General features: G+C 58.3%; 2 protein-coding genes across 3 annotated transcripts in view; both read left to right on the forward strand.

The window, feature by feature from the left end:
• Nucleotides 1-485: 485 nt before the first annotated feature.
• LIX1L (limb and CNS expressed 1 like) lies at nucleotides 486-15645 on the forward strand. Its single transcript, XM_054051229.1, has 6 exons — nucleotides 486-811; nucleotides 8123-8286; nucleotides 9551-9691; nucleotides 11019-11114; nucleotides 13528-13605; nucleotides 13762-15645. Exons 1-6 carry the CDS (start codon nucleotides 532-534, stop codon nucleotides 14002-14004), a joined length of 1002 nt encoding a protein of 333 aa, XP_053907204.1. The 5' UTR covers nucleotides 486-531; the 3' UTR covers nucleotides 14005-15645.
• Nucleotides 15646-18816: 3171 nt separating this feature from the next.
• Nucleotides 18817-23891, forward strand: part of VPS45 (vacuolar protein sorting 45 homolog) — a 28071-nt gene continuing 22996 nt past the window's right edge. For both annotated transcript variants that reach the window (XR_008447378.1, XM_054051224.1), the window contains exons 1-6: nucleotides 18817-18973; nucleotides 20144-20278; nucleotides 20397-20457; nucleotides 22632-22711; nucleotides 22907-22975; nucleotides 23730-23867. Coding sequence is in view for 1 of the 2 variants with exons in the window: in XM_054051224.1 (XP_053907199.1) it covers nucleotides 18881-18973; nucleotides 20144-20278; nucleotides 20397-20457; nucleotides 22632-22711; nucleotides 22907-22975; nucleotides 23730-23867 (576 nt within the window). In the remaining variant the exon portion in view is untranslated. The remainder of the gene's footprint in view (nucleotides 18974-20143; nucleotides 20279-20396; nucleotides 20458-22631; nucleotides 22712-22906; nucleotides 22976-23729; nucleotides 23868-23891) is intronic.

The raw sequence follows: 23891 nt of genomic DNA on the forward strand, positions 1-23891 counted from the left end.
GCCCCTCTCTCCCATTGGCCACTCCCCAAGCCCCTCCCCCTCAGCCCCCCTCCCATCGGCCATTCCTCCTATGCCCCGCCCCCTCCCCAGCCCCTATTTGCCACTCCCCAAGCCCCGCCCCCAGCCCCACTCTCCCATTGGCCACTCCCCAAGCCCCGCCCGCTCTCCCATTGGTAACTCCCCAAGCCCCGCCCCTTCAGCCCCTCTCTCCCATTGGCCACTCCCTCAAGCCCCTCCCCCTAAGCCCCCCTCTCCCATTGGCCACTCCCTCTAAGCCCCGACCCCTCTCCCATTGGTAAATCCCCAAGCCCCGCCCCTCCCGCTGCCTTCGCTCCCATTGGCCTCTCCCTAAGCCCCGCCCCCTCGCAGCCCGCGCCCATATTGGCCTCTCCCTAAGCCCCGCCCCCTCCCCGCCCCTCGCTCCCATTGGCCTCTCCCCAGACCCCGCCCCCTCTCCCGCGTTGGCCCCTCCCCCGGCCCCGCCCCGCCCCCTCCGGGCGGTGTCCCGCAGCGCCGCTCGCAGCTGCGAGGATGGAGTCGGTGCGGGCGCCGCGGCTACAGCCCGCGGTGGGGACGCTGCGCTCCTCGCTCCGTCCCGGCGTTACCGGGGCCGCTGCTGCCTCAGCTCCCCCCGCTCCCCCCCCGGCCGCGCTGGGGCTCGGGCTGGGGCTGCCGCCCCCGCCGCCCCCGCTGGGGCTGCAGAGCCCCGCGCCGCCGCCGCCGCCGGGCTCGGGGCCGCCCGCCGTGCTGCGAGAGGCCGTGGAGGCCGTGGTGAGGAGCTTCGCCAAACACACGCAGGGCTACGGCCGCGGTGAGGGGCGCGGCGGAGGAGGGGGGGGGTGGAGTGAGGGGAGGGGGTTTAGAGGGAGATTGGGGGGGGGGTCGGGAAGGGGGTTTGGGGAGGGAGGGAGGGAGGGGGGTCCGAGAGGTGGGGGCAGTGTCTGGGGAGAGGGGAGGGGGCTCTGTTGGGGGAGGAGAGAGTAGGGGGGTTGGGGGGGGCAGAGGAGGGGGAGGGGGAGCTGGAGGGGGGGGCGATGTCTGTGGGAGATGGGGAAGAAGAGGGCTTCTTGGGGGGAGGGTCTGTGGGGGGGGAAGGGAAGGAGTCCTGCGGAGGGGAGAGGGGGTCCTGGATGGGGGGTGATGCCGGGGGGAGATGAGCTGTTGGGGGGCAAAGAGAGGGGGTTTGGGGAGGGGGTGGCGGGGGGGGGGGTGGCCTGGGGTGGTGGTACCTGGGGGAGATGATGGGGGGCAGTGCCTGGGGGGGCTGCGGGGGAGGGGCGTGAGGGGGGAGGGGGGGCCTGGAGGAGGCTGAGGGGCTGGGGGGGAGCTCTTCTCCCCCTCCTTTTCTCCCCCATCTTCTCCCCCTCCTTTTCTCCCCCATCTTCTCCCCCTCCTTTTCTCCCCATCTTCTCTCCCTCCTTTTCTCCCCTCCTTTTCTCCCCCTCCTTTTCTCCCCCATCTTCTCCCCCTCCTTTTCTCCCCCATCTTCTCCCCCTCCTTTTCTCCCCATCTTCTCTCCCTCCTTTTCTCCCCTCCTTTTCTCCCCCTCCTTTTCTCCCCATCTTCTCCCCCTCCCTTTCTCCCCATCTTCTCCCCCTCCTTTTCTCCCCCATCTTCTCCCCCTCCTTTTCTCCCCATCTTCTCTCCCTCCTTTTCTCCCCTCCTTTTCTCCCCCTCCTTTTCTCCCCATCTTCTCCCCCTCCGCTTTCTCCCCATCTTCTCCCCCTCCCTTTCTCCCCCATCTTCTCCCCCTCCTTTTCTCCCCCATCTTCTCCCCCTCCTTTTCTCCCCCATCTTCTCCCCCTCCTTTTCTCCCCCATCTTCTCCCCCTCCTTTTCTCCCCATCTTCTCCCCCTCCCTTTCTCCCCATCTTCTCCCCCTCCTTTTCTCCCCCATCTTCTCCCCCTCCTTTTCTCCCCCATCTTCTCCCCCTCCTTTTCTCCCCATCTTCTCCCCCTCCTTTTCTCCCCATCTTCTCCCCCTCCGCTTTCTCCCCATCTTCTCCTCCTCCGCTTTCTCCCCATCTTCTCCTCCTCCGCTTTCTCCCCATCTTCTCCCCCATCGTCTTCTTCTCCCCCATCGTCTTCTTCTCCCCCATCGTCGTCTTCTTCTCCCCATCGTCGTCTTCTTCTCCCCATCGTCGTCTTCTTCTCCCCATCGTCGTCTTCTTCTCCCCATCGTCGTCTTCTTCTCCCCATCGTCGTCTTCTTCTCCCCATCGTCGTCTTCTTCTCCCCATCGTCGTCTTCTTCTCCCCATCGTCGTCTTCTTCTCCCCATCGTCGTCTTCTTCTCCCCATCGTCGTCTTCTTCTCCCCATCGTCGTCTTCTTCTCCCCATCGTCGTCTTCTTCTCCCCATCGTCGTCTTCTTCTCCCCCATCGTCGTCTTCTTCTCCCCCATCGTCGTCTTCTTCTCCCCCATCGTCGTCTTCTTCTCCCCATCGTCGTCTTCTTCTCCCCCATCGTCGTCTTCTTCTCCCCCATCGTCGTCTTCTTCTCCCCCATCGTCGTCTTCTTCTCCCCATCGTCGTCTTCTTCTCCCCATCGTCGTCTTCTTCTCCCCATCGTCGTCTTCTTCTCCCCATCGTCGTCTTCTTCTCCCCATCGTCGTCTTCTTCTCCCCATCGTCGTCTTCTTCTCCCCATCGTCGTCTTCTTCTCCCCATCGTCGTCTTCTTCTCCCCATCGTCGTCTTCTTCTCCCCCATCGTCGTCTTCTTCTCCCCCATCGTCGTCTTCTTCTCCCCCATCGTCGTCTTCTTCTCCCCCATCGTCGTCTTCTTCTCCCCCATCGTCGTCTTCTTCTCCCCCATCGTCGTCTTCTTCTCCCCCATCGTCGTCTTCTTCTCCCCCATCGTCGTCTTCTTCTCCCCCATCGTCGTCTTCTTCTCCCCCATCGTCGTCTTCTTCTCCCCCATCGTCTTCTTCTTCTCCCCCATCGTCTTCATCTTCTCCCCCATCGTCTTCATCTTCTCCCCCATCGTCTTCATCTTCTCCCCCATCGTCTTCATCTTCTCCCCCATCGTCTTCATCTTCTCCCCCATCGTCTTCATCTTCTCCCCCATCGTCTTCATCTTCTCCCCCATCGTCTTCTTCTTCTCCCCCATCGTCTTCTTCTTCTCCCCCATCGTCTTCTTCTTCTCCCCCATCGTCTTCTTCTTCTCCCCCATCGTCTTCTCCCGACTCCGAGAGCGAATTGGTGTCATCTGGGTGATGTTTGGGTTTAGCGTGGGGAGAAAAGGGGGATCCGGGAGCTCCGCTCCGGCCGCCCTGAAAGGGAGCAAAGAACAAACCCCCTCCGGGGCTGCCTTTTCCCTGCGGAATTTTGCGCTTTCAGGAATCAAACTTGAGAAATGCCCATGGATCTCATTGCTTCGGGAGCTCTGTGGCCTCTTAAGTGCCAAGTGGGGCTTTTGTGGGATCAACCACCTCCAGATTTCTAATGGATGTGGATTTTCATGGCTATAAATCAGGGAAAGAAGAAACGGGGAGCGTAGGGAAAAGCCCAGAGGTGCCCACGGGGCAGGAGCTCGAGCGGGGCTGGGGTTTGAAGCTGAGGAGGTTTCCTCCTGCTGTACCTGTGATAAAGTCAGAGAGAGCGGAGGCTGTTGGTTGTTTTCCGGTGGATTTTATGTTTTCAAGGAGGAGGATTTGTGTGCCGTAGCGACTCAGCCCTCTCTACCCTCTTCCTTTACTTCTACGTGATGCCGGGACATAAAAAAAGCTCATTTCTCTCATGGAAGGCTCCAGCAAAGAGCGCCGGGCGATCCTATGTTCCTGGGATTCCCTCGGTTCTGTGCCCCATCCATGAAAATCCCGTGGCTGGGAGGAGGAATCGGCTTTGGAGGAGGCGCTTGGGGCTTTTCGCTCTCACCGTGGGGCTCCAAGTGTTGCATCAGGGTCTCCTGGTCCTGCGAGAGCCCCCGGAGGAGGCTCGGATCCAGGCTTCGTACGCGCTCCTTTTTCCCTTCAAATACGGGGGGAAAAAAAAAAAGACAGAAGTGCAAAAAAAATAAGGTTAAAGCACATATTTTACTGGGGCTGTGATGGAAAGAATCTTCCACCCCACCCAAAACGGGACACTTTGCGACTATTTTGAGTTCCCGGCGTCTTCCGCCCACAGCAGCGCGTCCAGCGGCCGCTTCCAAATGGTGAGCGCTTGGCAGGCGGATCCGGCGGAGCGCGGCGCCATGTGGAATCGCTTACTCGGCCGCATTTAAGATGCGAGTCAGATGTGTGATCGTCCGCACGACGCCGGGACACGGGGTTGTGCTCCAACGCTGTAAGCAGATCGGAGCAGCCATCAGAGCTCCGTGTCTCCCAGCTTTTCCTCCTGTTTTCTGGGAGCAGCGAAGCCTCCGGCAGGAGCTGCCAGGGGGGGTTAAGCTACGCTTTGTGGTTCTGTCCCACGCAGAATGGGGGGAGAGCAGCTTTCCTACATCGGTTTTTCCAGTCTCTGCCCTCTGGAATCCAAACAAACCGACTAAAAGGAATCATAGAATGGGTTGGGTTGGAAGGGACCTTAAAGATCATCTAATTCCAACCCCTCTGCCATGGGCAGGGACACCTCCCTCTGGATCAGGGGCTCCAAAGCCCCATCCAACCTGGCCTGGAACCCCTCCAGGGATGGGGCACCACCACTGCTCTGGGCAACCTTCACACTCATGGTGAAGAAATTCCTCCTCATGTCCAGTCTAACTCTGTCCCTCTCCAGTTTATCCCCGTTCCCCCTCGTCCCATCCCCACAGCCTTTATGAACAGCCCCTCCGCAGCTTTCCTGGAGCCCCTTCAGGCACTGGAAGGTCCCTCTGAGGTCTCCTCGGAGCCTTCTCTTCTCCACAACCCCAACTCTCTCAGCCTGTCCTCGGACGGGAGGTGCTCCAGCCCTCGCAGCATCCTCGGAGCCTCCTCTGGACCCGTTCCAACAGCTCCATCTCCTTCTTCTGTTGAGGATTCCAGAACTGTCCCCAATCCTCCCGCTGAGGTCTCCCCAGAGAGGAGCAGAGGGGCAGAATCCCCTCCCTCCCTGCTGGCCGCGCTTCTCTTGATGCAGCGCAGGACACGGTTGGTTTCTGGGCTGGGAGCGCACGTTGCGGCTCCTGTCGAGCTTCTCCTCGACCAGCACCCCAAGTCCTTCTCCTCGGGGCTGCTCTCCATCCCATCATCCCCATCGTGTACTGAAACCGGGGATTGCCCCGACCCAGGGGTAGGACCTTGCCCTTGGCCTGGTTGAACCTCCTGAGGTTCCATCTCAATTGACTGATGAGCGTTCCGGTGCTTTGAGCCGGCAGAAGGACTTGTTTTGCTTGTCTTGTCCTGTCTTTTGCTTCGTCTCTTCCTTCACCTGTTGGGTTTCCCGTTGTAAACCGCCTCACACAAGGTGTAAAGCACGTTTGCAGTCGAACCATCCCATTGTTTTTCATCCGAGCTGTTCTTTGGGCTCCGTATGGGATTAAAGTCCTTCGGGGATGTCTCTGCTTCCTCAAGGGCCTCCCCCTCGCCAGCAGGGGAGTTCATGGGATTTAGAATCCCAAACTTCGTGTCCCCTGCTGCTCCCTCCACACCAGTGTTTTGTGATTTAATGAGTGGATGGAGCTGAAAGTCATCGATCTGGAGCAAATTCCGAGTAGGGTTTCCCGCTGGATTCGGCGCTGCAGTGCTCGGCCGGTGTGCCCGGCAGCGTTGGAGCTGTGCAGGTCTCTCTTCGGAGCAGCTTTTGCAGCTCTTCCCCCGTAAAAGCAATGCCTGAGGCACTGGTAGAGCTTTCATCAGGGATTTTACTCTCTCAGCCTAGCTGGGAGCCTTGAATCCAGCCTGGGAAGCAAACCCCTTTTGGATGCTTCCCGGCTCTTTAACCTCTTGCTCCAGACGCTAATGAAGTACCAGGCACAGAGAAACCCTTGTCCGAGGGCTAAATTCCACGCCCGTGCACGCTTTGCTTGGTGTTCCCCCATTAACCGGCCCTCAGCGCCACCTTTTCAGCCTTCCCTAAATTAGAAACGACTTGAATTGATCTGAATTTTCCGCGTGAGTCGCCGTATCCCGAGGATTCGCGTTGCCTGGAGTAGCTCGGCTTTCGGTGGTCGCCGTTGCGACGTCGCGGATGCCCTGTGCCAAACGGTCCCCGGATCGGGCATTGTCTCCCTAAATCCGCTGGGATTTGGTGCGTGATGTACGCTGTCCCTGGAAAGGGAATTTGCCTGGATGCGTAGGAATTCTGTCCGGGTGCGCTGGAGAACTGGCAGTTCTCTGGATTGTCCGTAGGGTGTTTTTTTCGTTGCTCCGCAGTGGAAAATCGCTTTGGTTTTCACGTTTCATCCACAAAAGCCACCAATTAAACTGGAAAGTAACCTAAAGCGACTGCTTTGTGAACAAACGAAATGCCTGCGGTGGAGAGAGAGAGAGAGGGGAAGAGCTTTGGGAGGAACTGGTGACTCCTCGCCGGAGGGTGATACAGCACCGGGTGGTTTGGGATGGATTTGGCATCTCCCGGTCGTGCCTGGCCTGGAATTCGCCTCCCTGCTGTGTTTTATCTTGGAAGACTTTGAGAGCTCGCTTGGAGCTCTGCCTCGGCGCTTGTTGCCTGGTGCTCAGCTCCTCATAGCTGGGATTTGCGGAGGGGGTTGTCTTGTTTTGCTCCAAAGGAGATCTCAAGGGGTGCTTCAAACCACTCTCACAGCAGCGAGGACCTGCTGGGATCTGTTTGGCAGATGGCTCTGCTTCAAAGCCGTTGCTGAGATGAAAGAGGCTCCGAGGAGGAGCGCAGGGCTGCCTTTTCCGACAGCTGTGGGTCAGACTCTCTAATTCCGAGCAAATTCAGTGGGATTCAGACACTACAAGGGTCATTTTTTTCCTACCCAAAACCTTGACAAAGTTCACAGAATCACCAGGTTGGAAAGGACCCACTGGATCATGGAGTCCAACCATTCCTAACACTCCCTAAACCATGTCCCTCAGCACTTCATCCACCCGTTCCTTAAACACCTCCAGGGAAGGCGACTCCACCCCTCCCTGGGCAGCTGTTCCAGTGCCCAATCACCCTTTCCATGAAGAATTTGTTCCTGATATCCAACCTGAACCTCCCCTGGTGGAGCTTCAGGCCATTCCCCCTTGTCCTGTCCTGTGTCCCTTGGGGGAAGAGCCCAACTCCCTCCTCTCCACAACCTCTTTTCAGGCAGTTGTAGAGAGCAATAAGGTCTCCCCTCAGCCTCCTCTTCTCCACGCTAAACAACCCCAGCTCTCTCAGCCGCTCCTCGTCAGACGTTCTCCAGCCCCTCACCAGCTTTGTTGCTCTTCTCTGGACACACTCCAGAGCCTCAACATCCTTCTTGTGGTGAGGGGCCCAGAACTGAACACAGTATTCAAGGCGCGGTCTCACCAGTGCCGAGTCCAGAGGGAGAATCCCCTCCCTGGACCTGCTGGTGACCCCATTTCTGATCCAAGCCAAGATGCCGTTGGCCTTCTTGGCCAACCCAAGTTGAGGGTGGGTAAGCGAGGGAAGTCTTCGTGGCGCTGGAGGCGTAGAAATCAAGTTTGGTTTGGCATCCAAATGGCACAAAGGAGATTCTCCAACGGGATGTTGCCGTTCTCCGGGCTGTCGCACACAGTAGCGGTCGGATGCTCCCAGCCAGATGACGGGGAGCTCTGCCAGAGGCTCGGGGAGCCTTAGATCGCTCCGTGCAGCTCCATCGTGATGTTCTGAGCGAGGTGTGTGGTCAGCGCAGGGGTAGGAGGTTCTGCGAGTGCCCACGGCGCTCGGCTGGTTTGGTTTTATCCTAAGTGTAAGCATCATGGAATGGTTTGAGTTGGAAGGGACCTCAAAGCCCATCCAGTTGCACCCCTGCTACGGGCAGGGACACCTCCTACTGGATCAGGGGCTCCAAGGCACATCCCGCCTGGCCCGGTGGTTCTCCCTCTGTTCCTCTTGCTGGGAAGGACACGTTTGTGTTGACATCGCGCACCTACAGCTTCCCCTGAAGCTGGTGGGGTTTGATACCAGATGTAACGGAGCTCCGGCGGCAAGGAGGAATGCACCAACATTCCTGCCACTCTCTTCCTGGAGGAAAGCAGCTTCCCAGGCTCTTGTTCGCTGTGTCCGAACTCGGTTCTCTTTCCGTCTCCTCAGTGAACGTGGTGGAGGCCCTGCAGGAGTTCTGGCAGATGAAGCAGTCGCGAGGAGCCGACCTCAAGAACGGAGCGCTGGTGGTCTACGAGATGGTCCCTTCCAACAGCCCCCCGTACGTCTGCTACGTCACTCTGCCGGGAGGGAGCTGCTTCGGCAGTTTCCAGGTACGCTGCCTCGGCTGAAGGCTTCCTTGGAGCAGAGCTCACTCTCCAAAGGAACCTTTCCCACCAGAATTGGGGCTCAAATACCTCTCTGCACTGGGAACGGCGTTAACCTTCTCCTGATTTGGCGCCTGGGAGTGACACGGGGCTGACTGTAACCTTCTTTAATCTCCAGCTGGCCATTAAATGGTCCTTATTGCCTATAAATCCCCATCCGGCTTCAGCCCGGGAAGGCTTGGCTGTACATCGGCTTTGCCGGACGTGCTGGATTGCCTGCACGCAACGGTCTTGGACCTGAGCAAGGCTGAGGTAAAGCCGTTCGACTGGCTGGGTCCGGTGCCGTGTTCTCCTTCCCGGGATTAAGAAATGAGATGGATTTACAGGATGCAGCTCAGACAAAGTTTCCGAGTCCTGTTTTCTTGCCAGGGCTCTGGGTTTGACCCAGAACCTCTTCTCAAGGTGCCAACAGACTTTAGAAGTCAAATCATAGTGTTGGATCATAGCATCACGGGATGGTTTGGGTGGGAAAGGACCTCAAAGCCCATCCAGTCCCACTCCCTGGAACACCTCCCATGGGATCAGGGGTTCCAAAGCCCCATCCAACCTGGCCTGGAACCCTTCCAGGGATGGAGCAGCCACCACGGCTCTGGGCAACCTGGGCCAGGGCCTCCCCACCCTCACAGCAAAACGTTTCTCCCTCAGATCTCACCTCAATCTCCCCTCTTGCAGCTCAAAACCGTTCCCCTCGTCCTCCCCCTGATCCAGAGCCCCTCCCCAGCTCTCCCACAGGCGGTTTGAATCGATACTTTCTCCCCTCTTTCTGGTTAAAAGGAACACCTCCAACCCAAACATCTCACCCCAAAGATTAAGGTCTAAAAATCACAACGGGCTCCGCCTGCCGTTTGGATTCCTTCGCTGCCGTGGTTTTAGGCTTGGTTCGAGGAAAGGATCCAAAGCCAACAGTCCCAGCAGCCGCGCGTCTGCCTGTCCTGAAGAGCCACCCTTGTGCTTGTTTTTAAGCCAATTGATGCGATCGTCGGCCTTTCCCGGTGCAGATCCGTGGGCTGAGCTCAGCCGCTTCCCAAACCGTTCCGCGTGGCTGCGATAGCTGTGCTTTCAAACAGGCTCCTAAATGGTTTCGGGATGTCTGCGAACACGACTTCCCCCCAATGCTGCCACCTCCTTCCCGTTCCACGTGCTGGAGCGCGGGGCCAACGGGATCTCGTTTGTCTTCCCGTCCTGATGGCGTTTGTCTGTCTCTCCTCAGTTCTGTCCCACCAAGGCTGAGGCCCGACGGAGCGCCGCCAAGATCGCACTGATGAACTCGGTCTTTAACGAGCATCCTTCCCGGAGGATCACGGATGAGTTCATTGAGAAGAGTGTTTCTGAGGCATTGGCATCTTTCAACGTAAGGGTTTTCGGTGCTCGGGCGCCTGCGGTTGGGGTGGATTTGGTGAGGGAAAACCTCATGTCACGGGGAGGGAAGTTTTCTTTCACTTCTGGGACTCCTCGTGGCAGGTTTGTGTCAGTGGTTCTGGGTGGTAAACCTTCAGCTCTGGCTGCGATTCCCAGTCTCCTGCTGCCCCTCGATCTCTCTTCGAGTCTGATCCCGGCGCCCTCCGATCAGGCAGGGGAGGACACGAGGAGGAATTTCTTCATTCTGAGAGTGGGGAGGCCCAGGTTGCCCAGAGCAGTGGTGGTGCCCCATCCCTGGAGGGGTTCAGGGCCGGATTGGATGGGGTTTGGAGCCCCTCGTCCAGTGGGAGGTATCCCTGCCCATGGCAGGGGTGGAACTGGATGATCTTTATGGTTCCTTCGAAAGCATTCCCTGATTCTATGCAACCATGTGGCTCTGAGACTGTGTTGTCGCACTGGTTGGCTTTCTTTAAACCAAATCAAGTTGGGAAAGACCTTTAAGCTCATCGAGTCCAACGATAAACCCAACTCTGCCAACCCCACCGCGGAACTGTGTCCCTGAGCACCACGGCCACACGGCTTTCCAACCCCTGCAGGGCTGGGAACTGCCCTGGGCAGCCTCGGCCAGGGCTTGAGAACCCTCTCCACGAGGGAATCTTTCCCAATATCCGATCTAACCCTCCTCAGGCACAACTTGAGGCCGTTTCCTCTCATCCCATCGCTTGTTCCTTTTGAGCAGAACCCGACCCTCGCCTGGCTCCATCCTCCTTTCCAGGAGCTGCTCAGAGCGATGAGGTCTCCCCTCAGCCTCCTCCAGGATAAACCCCCCCAGAGCCCTCACTGCTCCCACAACCCCTGTTCTCCAGCCCCTTCCCCACCTCCATTCCCTTTTCCAGACACGCTCGAGCTGTTCCTTGGAGTGAGGGGCCCAGAACTGAACCCAGATTCGAGGTGTTTTCCAGAAACCTCAGTTTCTGGGGATGGGAGCTTTGCATTCTCCTTTTCTTGCTCTACCAAGACCTCATCCCAGAGGGAATCCTCGCTGTGCAGCACCCGGAGCTTTGTCAGAACTTTGCCATGGCCGGAAAGGGCTGCGGATAAAATCCCGTTGCAGGTGGCACTGCCAAAAGCTGAGCCGCTCTGTGAGAGCTGTAGTGAACGGCACGAGTATTCCAGGCGGAGCTAGACTCGGCCCAAGCCGAGATGCATCCGGCTCTCCTTAATCTGGCCTGGAATTACTGAAGAGGAGAGGATGCAGCAGAAGTGGGGACACCCCCTGGGCCGGGAATCGCAGCTCTCATCTAAAACATCTCTTGCAGGGCAATCGGGAGGAAGCTGATAATCCCAACACCGGGATCGGTGCGTTTCGCTTCATGCTGGAATCCAACAAGGGGAAATCGATGCTGGAGTTCCAGGTACTGTTGAGAATTCCACTGTGTCTAGCTTCGAAACAGAGGAGGGGGTTTCCTCTTGGAATGCGCCTTGGGAGTTGGGGTGCTTCCAGGTGTGGGAATTCGAGCAAAATACTTGGATCCGGGCTTCTCCCTGTCAACCTCTTTAATATTTGCGCGTCTCAGAGCTGTGAAAGGGTCATGTGTTCTTCTGCTCCGGGGTTTTCCACGCCGTGGTGTTTAGACACCTCCGGGTACGGAGCTCCGGCATGGAGCGAGCCGTTCCCGTGCTGTGCTTTGTCAGAGAGTCGTGGAATCCCTAAGTTGGAGAAGACTTTGAGATCATCATCTCCAACCGTCCCCGTCCACTATTAAACCATGTCCCCAAGCACCTCATCTCCCACCTTTTAAACCCCTCCAGGGATGGGGACTCAACCACCTCCCTGGCAGCCGTTCCAGGGTTTGAGAACCCTTTCAGTGAAGGAATTTTTCCTGATGTCCAATCTCAACTTCCCCGGACGCAGCTCGAGGCCGTTCCCTCTCGTCCATCTCCTCTCACTGGGGAGAAGAGACCAACACCCGCCTCTCTGCAACCTTTTAGGTGGTTCTGGAGAGCAATAAGGTCTCCCCTCAGCCTCCTCTTCTCCAGCTGAACACCCCCAGGGCCCTCAGCCGCTCCTCATAACTTTGGTCTCCAGCTCCTTCCCAGCTCCGTTCCCTCCTCTGGATGCGCTCCAGGACCTCAAGGTCTTTCTTGGAGTGAGAGGCCCAAAACTGAACCCAGGATTCGAGGCGCAGCCTCACCAGCGCTGAGAATGGGGGAGGATCCCTTCCTGTTTCTGATCCAAGCCCAGGGCAGAGCTCTCGCTTTCCCTAGGAATGCTGGTGAACGTCATTCATCCCAAGGCTTTTTGATTCCGGTGTTTGGAGTCTGGATTCCAGTCGCTGCAGGCCCTCAAAGAGCGTTATCCTACGGGACTGTGCTCTGTCTGCCTCTCCCGACAAAACATCGGGAAGCGCAAACTGCTGTAACGCTTCTCAGTCTGGAGCAGAGGAATCCGGGCAGGACGGGTGATGGAGAACTTGGATTCCTCCGGGCTCTATTCCAGCCTTTCTGAGGAAGCTGCGAGCAAAGCAGAGGGTAAACGACGCTGCTCCGAATCCAACGCGCAGCTCGAGAGCCTCTGACCGCTCTCGCTTTGACTACAACAGTGCTTTGTCATCCCCGAGTCCTTTTAAATTAAATCCAGGGCTGCCTGGAAGCGGTTCCGGTGCAGCCAAATCGGCCGCGATGGCACCGAAGAGCTGGAATTGGGGAGGAGGAGGAGGAATGAGGCTGAAGGTTTGCTCTGGACAGCAAAGCAGGGCTCGGCTGCCTCTCAAAGGCGGCGCTTGGCATCCGCAGCGTCGCTCTGTTTGTGCTGCGGGTGAACTTTTCCCGCGGCTGCCTTCTCTCCTGGCTCGTTTCCCATGGATGGAAATACTCCGTCGGCGGAAGACCGCAGTGTTTATATTCCTGGCCCTGTTTACTCCCTCTGTTCTGTTCCTTCGGCTCTATTGAGCTTTTGGAAGCCTAAATGGTCACTGCACACTCACGAAGGAAAACTTGGGTGGCCCGGAGGGAGAAAAGCTCTCTTGGGAAGCATTGGATTGTCCCCTCCTCCGGCTGGTGGGGCAGCTTGGAGGCTGCAGGAGGAGAGACTCCTGCTTCCAGAGTCCGGACACCCCCAGGGCAGAGCAGAACTTTGGAATCTTTGTCTCCGCTGCAGCCCTTGCCGGAGGTTTGTCGTGGGGTCTCCAGGCTTTGTCCTCACATCCCAGCTCCGGCAGCACCTTCTGCCCACCCTGCTCCTGGGGTTTCATAAATTCATGGAATGGTTTGCGTTGGGAGGGACCTCAAAGCGCATCCAGTTCCACCCACTGCCAAAGGCAGGGACACCTCCCACTGGATCAGGGACTCCAAGTCCCATCCAACCTGGCCTTTCCTTATCTTTGTGATAAATCTGAACTCATTAATGCCAGAATTCTTTTCTTTATGGACTCTGGAGTTGCAAACGTATTCTGGGATCCTCTCAATCACACAGGGGTCGTTGTGGTGCCACAAAATCCTTCCCAGCTTCTGTTCCCCGAGCTAGGAACTACCTTACCCCTCACTCCCTCCTCCAGCACGGAGCAGTCGGTGACGGATCCTCGCTGAGTGGGAAGCTTTGAGGAGCTGGTGGAGTCCATGCTCCTCGGGATCTCCTAGAATCTTAAAATCTTGGGATGGGATGGGATGGGATGGGATGGGTTGGGTTGGGTTGGGTTGGGCTGGGATGGGTTGGGCTGGGATGGGTTGGGCTGAGTTGGGTTGGGTTGGGTTGCGTTGGAAGGGACCTTCAAGGCCATCCAGTCCCACCCTCCTGCCTCCATCTCCTGATGCCTCTTCCTGTTGCAGGAGCTGATGACCGTCTTCCAGCTGCTGCACTGGAACGGCAGCCTCAAAGCCATGCGGGAGAGGCAGTGCTCGCGGCAGGTGAGTCTGAGTGTCCTCGGCGGTCGTTCTCCCGGTGTCTTGGCATCACCCCAACCTTCTCCTTCAGCTCCCTAAACTGGCACGGAAGCCAGATGCATCCGCGTATCCCGCACAGCAGGTTGTCTTTCCTAAGCTCCATCTGTCCGTTCCCACCAGGAGGTCCTGGCTCACTACTCCCACCGTGCGCTGGACGATGATATCCGCAACCAGATGGCCATGGACTGGGTGAACAGGGAGCAGAGCAGCCCGGGGGCCCTCTCCAGGGAGCTGGCTTCCACCGAGCGCGAGCTGGATGAGGCCCGCCTGGCCGGGAAGGAGCTACGTTTCCATAAGGAGAAGAAAGACATCCTGATGCTGGCTGCCGGCCAGCTGGGAAGCATGCACTCCTCCAACTGCTAGACGAGTCCTGCCGCTCCTCCAGGCCTGTAGCACCTCCGCGCTGCCGGGATCCGGCCCCGACACCCAGCGCGTTCCGTGCCTCGTCCCGAATTGGGGCCGTTTGCACACTTTAAGCGGTTTTTCTTTTGTTTTAAAGACAACAAGCTCCTCTCGAGGTTTCAAACCTCTCCGTGCTCGCTCCTAGAGCCGCTCCTCAGCCTCCTGCCCGCTCGGGAATTCCCTGCCGCTTGGTTTAAGGCTGGCGTTGCCAACGTGGCCTCTCCGTGTTGGCCCCAATGACCTCCCGGCTGCGGGATTCCGTGAAGCAGTACTTCCAGAAAGATCCCATCCCTTGGGATTGCCGCATGTCCTGCGGATCTGCTTTTTTCCCGCTTTCATAGGCAGGGGGGAAGCCATGAAACTCTTCCTGATCAGCAAACACTAATTAAAACCCACCAACCAGCCCGTGCTTTCCCTCTAACCCGACAGCTGGGAATAATCCCAAAGGGATTTAAAGCCGGGATTTGGGGCTGCTGCCTGGGATCGCCCCGCAGCGTTCCCATCCCGCGTGTTGGGCAGGGTTTGCCGTCGGGTGGCTGGAACCATTCCGGCTCCACGCTCCTGGATCGGATGTGCTTCCTTAAATCCGGCTGGTACGAAAGGGATTGGCCATGGCTGTTTCATTATCCCGCAGCCTACGGAGCCTCCTGCTCCCCATCATCCCTCGCTGGGTCCTTGCAGCGCTTTGGCGATGCCGAATCCCAGCCGGTGCCGGGAGGGAGCAGCCGGTTTTGCTGGAAGCGCAGCCTCGGAGCTGTTTGGCTTCCTCAATCCGTAGGGATTCAGGGAAAATCTTGGAAGCAACTGGAGGTGGAGACACTCTTCCCTCTAGAGCAGCTTCCAAAGCAAACGTAGGCTTGTCCTCTTCATGGAAGGCTTGAGAAGCCTTGCCGGAGCTTTGGAGCTCGTTAGGGATAGCAGGGAAACGGCTCGTCTGCTCCCCGGCAGCCTTTGGAATACAAATCCGTTAACTCCAACCATGTTTAATTCTTCATTAAATGCCCTGTGCTTAATCCCTGGAAGTAAAGCACGGATCCGGGTGAGCTCGGAGCCAGCCCTCAGCCAGGTGAAGGATTTCCCCCGGCAGCGGCATTCCCTCGGGAACAGGGACAGGGATGATTCCCGGGGTTTCCGGCAGGGCAGAGGGCTGAGGAGCTCTTCAGGTCAGTGGATCACATGGAGCCCAGAGAGCATCCGGCACCGGAGCGAGGGAATGGCGTGGCTGCCGGGAAGGAGGAGAGCGGAGCCGGCAGCGCCCATTCCCAGCGTTTCCTTTCCTTGTAAATAGCAGCCACGGACCAAACTATGCACTATTTTTTACACGAGTAGATCCCTATTCCTTGTATCCGTATCCATCCGGAATCTCTCTTGATGTTTAGATTTTATAAACCCCCTTTTTGGCTTTGAAGCGTTCGTGCAGCTCGTGGCAATTCCCGCTTTAGCCCGGCGGCGTCTCGGAGGGGACACGGATCAGGCAGACCTCCGTTCTTCCTTCCTCCTCACAGCTCCAGGCGTCTTCTGGTTCATTTCCTTGGGCAGAGGCACAAATCCCTCAGGATCTGAGCTTTCTACGGGCTGTGGCCTCCTCTCTCCTCTCCTCTCTCCCCTCCCCTCTCTCTTCTCCTCTCCCCTCTCCCCTCTCCTCTCTCCTCTCCTCTCTCCTCTCCTTTCTCCTTTCTCCTTTCTCTTTTCTCCTCTCCCCTCTCCCCTCTCTCCTCTCCTCTCCCTCTCTCCTCTCCCCTCTCCCATCTCCCCTCTCTCTTCTCCTCTCCCCTCTCCTTTCTCCTCTCCCCTCTCCTCTCTCCTCTCTCTTCTCTCCCCTCTCCCGTCTCTCCTCTCCTGTCTCTCCCCTCTCCTCTCTCTCCTCTCCTCTCCTCTCCTCTCCTCTCCTCTCCTCTCCTCTCCTCTCCTCTCCTCTCCTCTCCTCTCCTCTCCTCTCCTCTCCTCTCCTCTCCTCTCCTCTCCTCTCCTCTCCTCTCCTCTCCTCTCCTCTCCTCTCCTCTCCTCTCCTCTCCTCTCCTCTCCTCTCCTCTCCTCTCCTCTCCTCTCCTCTCCTCTCCTCTCCTCTCCTCTCCTCTCCTCTCCTCTCCTCTCCTCTCCTCTCCTCCCCTCTCCTCCCCTCCTCCCCTCCCCTCCTCTCCCCTCCCCCCCCCTCCCCTCCCCTCCCCTCCCCTCCCCTCCCCTCCCCTCCCCTCCCCTCCCCTCCCCCTCCCCTCCCCTCCCCTCCCCTCCCCTCCCCTCCCCTCCCCTCCCCTCCCCTCCCCTCCCCTCCCCTCCCCTCCCCTGAGTGTTATTCCATCAATATTCCATGAATTGAGCCGTGTTCGATCGCTGCTGCGTTCCCGGAGCTGCTCCAGTTTCGGATGCGCCTCTTTGGGCTCTTTATGCGGCAGGAGATGGAAATGGGGCTGCGTTGGAGCTTTTGCACGGGCTGCGAATGCCGGACTTTGCAGTGGGATTTAATCCTGGAAAAAGACACCTCTGCCTACTCCAGCGTGGAGCGGTGATGGACCCTTGCAGGGCGGGAAGCTTCGAGGAGCTGCTGCAGTCCATGCTCTTCGGAATTTTAGGATCTGGAATAGGTTGCCCAGAGCAGTGGTGGTGCCCCATCCCTGGAGGGGTTCCAGGCCAGGTTGGATGGGCTTTGGAGCCCCTGATCCAGCGGGAGATGTCCCTGCCCACAGCATGGGATGGGACTGGATGGGCTTTGAGGTCCCTTCCAACCCAAATCGTCTCATAGCTCCATGATTCTCACTTGACATCAACCAGAACCCCAAGATCCCACCCCTGGAGGGGTTCCAGGCCAGGTTGGATGGACTTTGGAGCCCCTGATCCAGTGGGAGGTGTCCCTGCCCACGGCAGGGATGGGATTGGATGGGTTTTGAGGTCCCTTCCAACCCAAATGATTTTATGAAATCATATTTCATTGCATCTTATTAATGTTTTGGCTGGAAAATGATCGGAAGAGGGCTCAAGGTGGTGGGACATCTTTGAGTATGGACACTGGGAGGTGATGGCCTGAAGGGGGAGAGGAGTCTGGGGGTTGGAGGAAGAGAAGGAGAACTGGTGCTCTTGAAGGAGAGAGGGGGGAATTCAGTGTAGGGAGAGCGAGAAAGGGGGTTGGTGCCATTGGAGGAGGAGAGAGGAAGGGAGTTGCTGTGTGGGACGTGGGGAAAGAGAGGGGTTTGTGCCTCTGGGGAGAGAGAGGGAGGATTGATGCTTTAGGGGTGTAAGCAGGGTGGTGTCTGGGGTGAGTGGGACAAGACAGGAGGATGTTGGTGCCCTCGGTGGGAAGGGGTGGGTTTGATGCCCTTGGTGAGGAGAGAGGAGAGGCTGAGGTTTGGCTGCAGAGAGTGGGAGTCAGTCCCTTGGAAGAGGGGGGTACTGTTAATTTGCTGATTGATGACTGACTCGACAGGAGCCGGCAACGGGCGGTTGAGTCCCCATCCCTGGAGGGGTTTAAAAGGTGGGAGATGAGGCGCTTGGGGATGTGATTTAGTAGTGGACGGGGACGGTCGGAGATGACGATCTCAAAGGTCTTTTCCAGCCTAATGTTTCTGTGATTCTATCGCGTCTGAGGACAAAGTGAGAGAAAGGGGAGAAGGGAAACCATCTGCGCCGGCCCCAGTCACCCTGGGGAGGCTCAAACCCATTTCTGCTGAGCATCCCAACTTAACCGCCCTGATAAATATCCAGGATCCCCTGTCCAGGCTGTACTTTCAGAACCTCCCTGCCCTCAGGGTGCATCTGAGATATCAAAGTGTGGCAAATCCGGCTCATTCCATGGGGACCAGGCATGTCAAAGCCCGAGGTGATGATGGTAGGATGGTCCTACCCCTGGGTCGGGGCAATCCCCGGATTCAGTACACGATGGGGATGATGGGATGGAGAGGAGCCCTGAGGAGAAGGACTTGGGGTGCTGGTCGAGGAGAAGCTCGACAGGAGCCGCAACGTGCGCTCCCAGCCCAGAAACCAACCGTGTCCTGGGCTGCATCAAGAGAAGCGCGGCCAGCAGGGAGGGAGGGGATTCTGCCCCTCTGCTCCTCTCTGGGGAGACCTCAGCGGGAGGATTGGGGCCAGTTCTGGAATCCTCAACAGAAGAAGGAGATGGAGCTGTTGGAATGGGCCCAGAGGAGGCTCCGAGGATGCTGCGAGGGCTGGAGCACCTCCCGTCCGAGGACAGGCTGAGAGAGTTGGGGTTGTTCAGCCTGGAGAAGAGAAGGCTCCGAGGAGACCTCAGAGTGACCTTCCAGTACCTGAAGGGGCTCCAGGAGAGCTGCGGAGGGGCTGTTCATAAAGGCTGTGGGGATGGGACGAGGGGGAACGGGGATAAACTGGAGAGGGGCAGGTTTAGACTGGACATGAGGAGGAATTTCTTCACCATGAGAGTGGGGAGGCCCTGGCCCAGGTTGCCCAGAGCAGTGGTGGCTGTTCCATCCCTGGAGGGCTTCCAGGCCAGGTTGGATGGGCTTTGGAGCTCCTGATCCAGCGGGAGTTTCCCTGCCCGTGGCAGGGGTGGCACTGGATGGGCTTTAAGGTCCCTTCCGGCCCAAACTATTCTATGAAGCCGGAGCCCTTTTGTCTCACGCTTCTCCCCTCCGGCTCTCGGGACCCCGTTCGGGCCCCACCGCCCCTCGAGGAGCGTCAGTGGGACGCGAGTACCCCCCCATTCCCTTACTCCATTCCCGGCGGTGCAGGCTTTGACGTAATCATGGGGCGCTGCCGCGATGCACGCTGGGAGTTGTAGTCCAGCCCCTCAGAGCCAATCCTGCCCGTGCCGGACTACAAGTCCCAGAGGGCAGCGCGGCCGGCAGGGAGAAGGGAGAGCGGAGCCGAGATGAACGCGGTGCTGGCGGTGAAGCAGTACGTGTCCAGAATGATCGAGGACAGCGGCCCCGGTATGAAGGTGCTGCTCATGGACCGGGAGACGGTGAGCGGACGGGGGGGGGGCGCGTGTAGGAGCGATGGGGGGTGTAGGGGGAACCCCGGGCCTGGGGTGATGGGGGGTGACGGGAGGGCCTTGGAGTGAGGAGGGGTGTAAGGGGGGAACCCCCAGTCCTGAGGTGATGGGGGGGTCTTGGGGTGATGGGGGGTGCAGGGGGGGAACCCCCAGTCCTGGGGTGATGGGGGGTGACAGGGGGTTCTTGGGGTGATGGGAGGTGCAGAAGGGGAAACCCCAGTCCTGAGGTGATGGGGGGTGATGGGGGGTTCTTGGGGTGATGGGAGGTGCAGAGGGGGGAACCCCCAGTCCTGAGGTGATGGGTGACGGGGGGGGCCTTGGAGTGATGAGGGGTGTAGGGGGGACCCCCAGCCCTATGGTGATGGGGGGTGACGGGAGGGCCTCGAGGTGATGGGGGGTACAGGGGGGAACCCCACCCCAGGGTGATGGGGGGTGACAGGGGTTGACGAGGGGGACTTGTTGTGACGGGGGGTACAGGGGGGACCCCCAGCCCTGGGGTGATGGGGGGTGATGAGGGGGCCTTGGGGTGATGGGAGGTGCAGAGGGGGGAACCCCCAGTCCTGAGTGATGGGGGGTGATGGAGGGGGAACCCCCAGTCCTGAGGTGATGTGGGGTGACGGGGGGGGTCTTGGGGTGACGGGGGGGAACCCCCAGCCCTGAGGTGATGGGGGGTGACAGGGGGGTGCAAGGGGAAACCCCCAGCTCTGGGGTGATGGGGGAGGAACCCCCAGCCCTGAGGTGATGGGAGGTGATGGGGAGTGCAGAGGGGGGAACCCCCAGCCCTGGGATGATGGGGGAGGAACCCCCAGCCCTGGGGTGATGGGGAGTGACAGAGGGGGCTTGGGGTGATGGGGGGGCGCAAAGGTGGAGCCCCAGCCCTGAGGGTGACAGGGGGGGCTTGGGGTGATGGGGGCTGCAAGGGGGGAACCCCTAGCCGTGGGGTGATGGGGTGTGACGGGAGGGCCTTGGGGTGATGATGGGTGCAAGGGGGGAACCCCCAGCCCTGGGGTGATGGGGGGGGTGACGGGAGGGCTTGTAATGATGGGGAGTGCAAGGGGGGAACCCCCAGCCCTGGGGGTGACAGGGGTTGTGGGGGATCCGGAGCCTGGCGTGACGGGTGCCGCTGCCTCCCGCCCGCAGACCGGCATCGTCAGCATGGTGTACACGCAGTCGGAGATCCTGCAGAAGGAGGTTTACCTCTTCGAGCGCCTCGACTCGCCCAACAGGGAGGCCATGAAGCACCTGAAGGCCATCTGCTTCCTCCGGCCCACCAAGGTGCGTACCGGGCCACCGGGGCGCTGAGGAGCCGCCACAGGGGTGGACAGTGGTCGCTTTAGACCCTTCCAATTCATCGTTGCTTAGATCTGCTCTTCCTGGTGCTGTTTTTATCCAGGAGAACGTGGAGTTGCTCATCCAGGAGCTGCGGAGGCCCAAGTACAGCATCTATTTCATCTGTGAGTACCTCCTGCCCTGTGCTGTGGGTCAGAGCTGCGGGCGGGGAGCGTGAGGGGCTGCGCCCGCTCCTCGCAGTCCTGTGCTGGAAGGTCAGGAATGTCTGGATTCTGCTTTTTATCCTCTTTAGATCGCCACTTTCTTTTAGCAAAGGGCACGGGATAAAACAGTTCGGCTGAAACGGCTCGTAAGAGATCGTTAGGCAGCAACCCCGTAAATCTGTGTCCCTCCTGTATGGCTCATTCCTGAATATCTCTGGCATTTTAAAGTTTCAGGAATCACAGATCATCCTGAGTTGGAAAGGACCCTCAAGGATTATTGAGTCCAACTCCTGTCCCCGCACAGGACACCCCAATGTTCGCCCTAAAATGTTGGCCAAACGCTTCTGGAATATTGTCAGTCCTGGAGCTGTGTCTTCTCCCCCGGGAGCTCCTCCAGAGCTCCTCTGGGGAAAGAACCTTCTCCTACTGTCCAACCTAACCCTCCCCGGCACATCTGCTATTCCCTCAGATCCAGAGGGAGGAGCTCAGCACCTGCTCCTCCTCCTCTTCCCTCTTGCAAGGAAGATGGAAACCACAGTGAGCTTTCTTTCAAGTTTATGAACATCGAATGAGGCTGAAGTCGCTTGGTCTGCTCAGCCTGGAGAGGAGCGACTTCAGCCTCATTCGATGTTCATAAACTTGAAAGAAAGCTCGTGCGGGGCGGGAAGTGCCTTTGTTGTGGGGGAAACGGAGGCGCAGGATGACAGATTGGCCTAAATCTTGAAGCGAAGTAATTCAGAGTCAGGGTTAGGCCAGATTCACATCCCAGCGCTGGACTGAACCTGCTGCGCGACGTCTTCCGAGGCCTGGCCCGTCATCCTGCTCGTGCCATGGAATATCCTGTTGGTTTGGAAGCTCAGCAGAGTAACTGTAGTTGGATTTGTGTTGGAAGTTCAGTTGTGCAGCGCAGGAATGGTGTGGTGGGATTCTGGGAGACGAGCTGGGATGGCCTCTAGATGTCATTGCTGCTCTGCAGGAACACAGCGCTGAGGAGCTGAGCTCCGGGATTCCAGCAGGATTGGGGTTTGGGAAAGGTGGTGGTGACCTGGCAGAGCTGAGCTTAGAGACTCGGGTTTGGGAAAGGTGGTGGTGACCTGGCAGAGCCGAGCTTAGAGACTCTGGTTTAGGAAAGGTGGTGGTGACCTGGCAGAGCTGAGCTTAGAGACTCTGGTTTAGGAAAGGTGGTGGTGACCTGGCAGAGCCGAGCTTAGAGATTTGGGTTTGGGAAAGGTGGTGGTGACCTGGCTGAGCCGAGCTCAGAGATTTGGGTTTGGGAAAGGTGGTGGTGACCTGGCTGAGCCGAGCTTAGAGATTTGGGTTTGGGAAAGGCGGTGGTGACCTGGCTGAGCCGAGCTTAGAGATTTGGGTTTAGGAAAGGTGGTGGTGACCTGGCAGAGCCGAGCTTAGAGACTCTGGTTTAGGAAAGGTGGTGGTGACCTGGCAGAGCCGAGCTTAGAGAATCTGGTTTGGGAAAAGTGGTGGTGACCTGGCAGAGCCGAGCTCAGAGACTCTGGTTTAGGAAAGGTGGTGGTGACCTGGCTGAGCCGAGCTTAGAGATTTGGGTTTGGGGAAGGTGTTGGTGACCTGGCTGAGCCGAGCTTAGAGATTTGGGTTTGGGAAGGGTGGTGGTGACCTGGCAGAGCCGAGCTTGGAGACTCGGGTTTAGGAAAGGTGGTGGTGACCTGGCTGAGCCGAGCTTAGAGATTTGGGTTTGGGAAAGGCGGTGGTGACCTGTCTGAACTGAGCTTGGAGACTCGGGTTTAGGAAAGGTGGTGGTGACCTGGCTGAGCCGAGCTCAGAGATTTGGGTTTAGGAAAGGTGGTGGTGACCTGGCTGAGCCGAGCTTAGAGACTCTGGTTTGGGAAAGGTGGTGGTGACCTGGCTGAGCCGAGCTCAGAGATTTGGGTTTGGGAAAGGTGGTGGTGACCTGGCTGAGCCGAGCTTAGAGACTCTGGTTTGGGAAAGGTGGTGGTGACCTGGCAGAGCCGAGCTCGGACATTTGGGTTTAGGAAAGGTGGTGGTGACCTGGCTGAGCCGAGCTCAGAGCCTCCGTTTTGAGAAGCTCCTTTGAAGCTCCCGTGTGTTCCGTGGCACTCGCAGGGTCTGATCCTTCTTTCACTGGTGTCGTCTTCCAGATTTCAGTAACGTGATCAGTAAGAGCGATGTGAAGCTGTTGGCTGAGGCTGATGAGCAGGAAGTTGTGGCTGAAGTTCAGGTGAGTTTTGACTCTTTTACATCTCTCCCCTAATCCAAAAGCATCAGCAAAGGGAACGGAGGTGCTAACGAGCTCGGCTCGGGCGCTGGGAGGACTTTGTGCTGCACGGGGCGAGCAGCAGCCCTGCGCGATGGGCTCAGAGGGGAGAAAAGATGAACGTAAGGTGTAACTGGGTTTGCTTTCGGTCATTGGCAGGAGTTCTACGGCGATTACATTGCAGTGAATCCGCACGTTTTCTCCCTCAACCTCCTGGGCTGCTGCCAGGTACGGAAAACGCTGACGCTCCTCGGGGGCCTCGTTGGATGGTCACCACAACATCGCACCCTGTGCTGAGCGCCGGGGAGGCCACCCCTCGAGCCCTGGGTTCAGTTCTGGGCCCCTCACGCCAAAAAAAAAGACCTTGAGGTCCTGGAACGTGTCCGGAGAAGGGAACGGAGCTGGGAAGGGGCTGGAGAACGAGGGTTGTGGGAGCGGTGAGGGCACGGGGGTGTTCAGCTGGAGAATCGCTCTGAGCAGCTCTCCAGTTGTGGTGAGGTGGGTGCTGGTCTCTCCTTTCAAGGAGCAAGGGATGAGAAGAGAGGAAATGGCCTCAAGTTGCGCCGGGAGAGGTTTAGATTAGACATCAGGAAAAATTTCTTCACAGAAAGGGTTCTTGGGCACTGGCAGAGGCTGCCCAGGGAGGTGGTTGAGTGTCCATCCCTGGAGGGGTTCCAAAGACACGTAGGTGAGGCGTTCAGAGATGGTTTAGTAGTGGACAGGGATGGTCGGACTTGATCTCCAAGGTCTTTTCCAACCAAGTGATGCGATGATTCTATAAGCTGGATGTGATGGTGGGCGGCTCAGGGTGAGGAGCTGATCCTGGTGGGAAGAGGGACCTGAGGAATCCGGGTGGTGGCCTCGGCTGCTCCTCCAGCCAAACCGTAGTTTACTTTAAGGCTTTAAAACTTCGAAATCGGTCTGTGTTCGAGGAGGAGCTCGAGGATGGTGTCTCTGTCCTAAATGCAGCCTTTCCTTCCAGGGCCGCAGCTGGGATCCGGCTCAGCTCTCCAGGACAACGCAAGGACTGACTGCTCTGCTTTTGTCCCTCAAGAAATGCCCCATGATTCGGTACCAGCTCTCTTCCGAGCCAGCAAAGAGGTTGGCTGAATGTGTGAAGGTAAGGAGAGAACCCACAGTGACG

Source organism: Cuculus canorus, chromosome 28, assembly GCF_017976375.1.
Source record: "Cuculus canorus isolate bCucCan1 chromosome 28, bCucCan1.pri, whole genome shotgun sequence".
NCBI lineage: Eukaryota > Metazoa > Chordata > Aves > Cuculiformes > Cuculidae > Cuculus > Cuculus canorus.

Coding starts and splice junctions, on each gene's coding strand:
- LIX1L (XM_054051229.1), top strand. CDS start 532: ATGGAGTCGGTGCGGGCGCCGCGGCTACAGCCCGCGGTGGGGACGCTG. Junction 8,287..9,550: donor GCTGCTTCGGCAGTTTCCAG/GTACGCTGCCTC, acceptor GTCTCTCCTCAG/TTCTGTCCCACCAAGGCTGA. Junction 11,115..13,527: donor AATCGATGCTGGAGTTCCAG/GTACTGTTGAGA, acceptor TTCCTGTTGCAG/GAGCTGATGACCGTCTTCCA.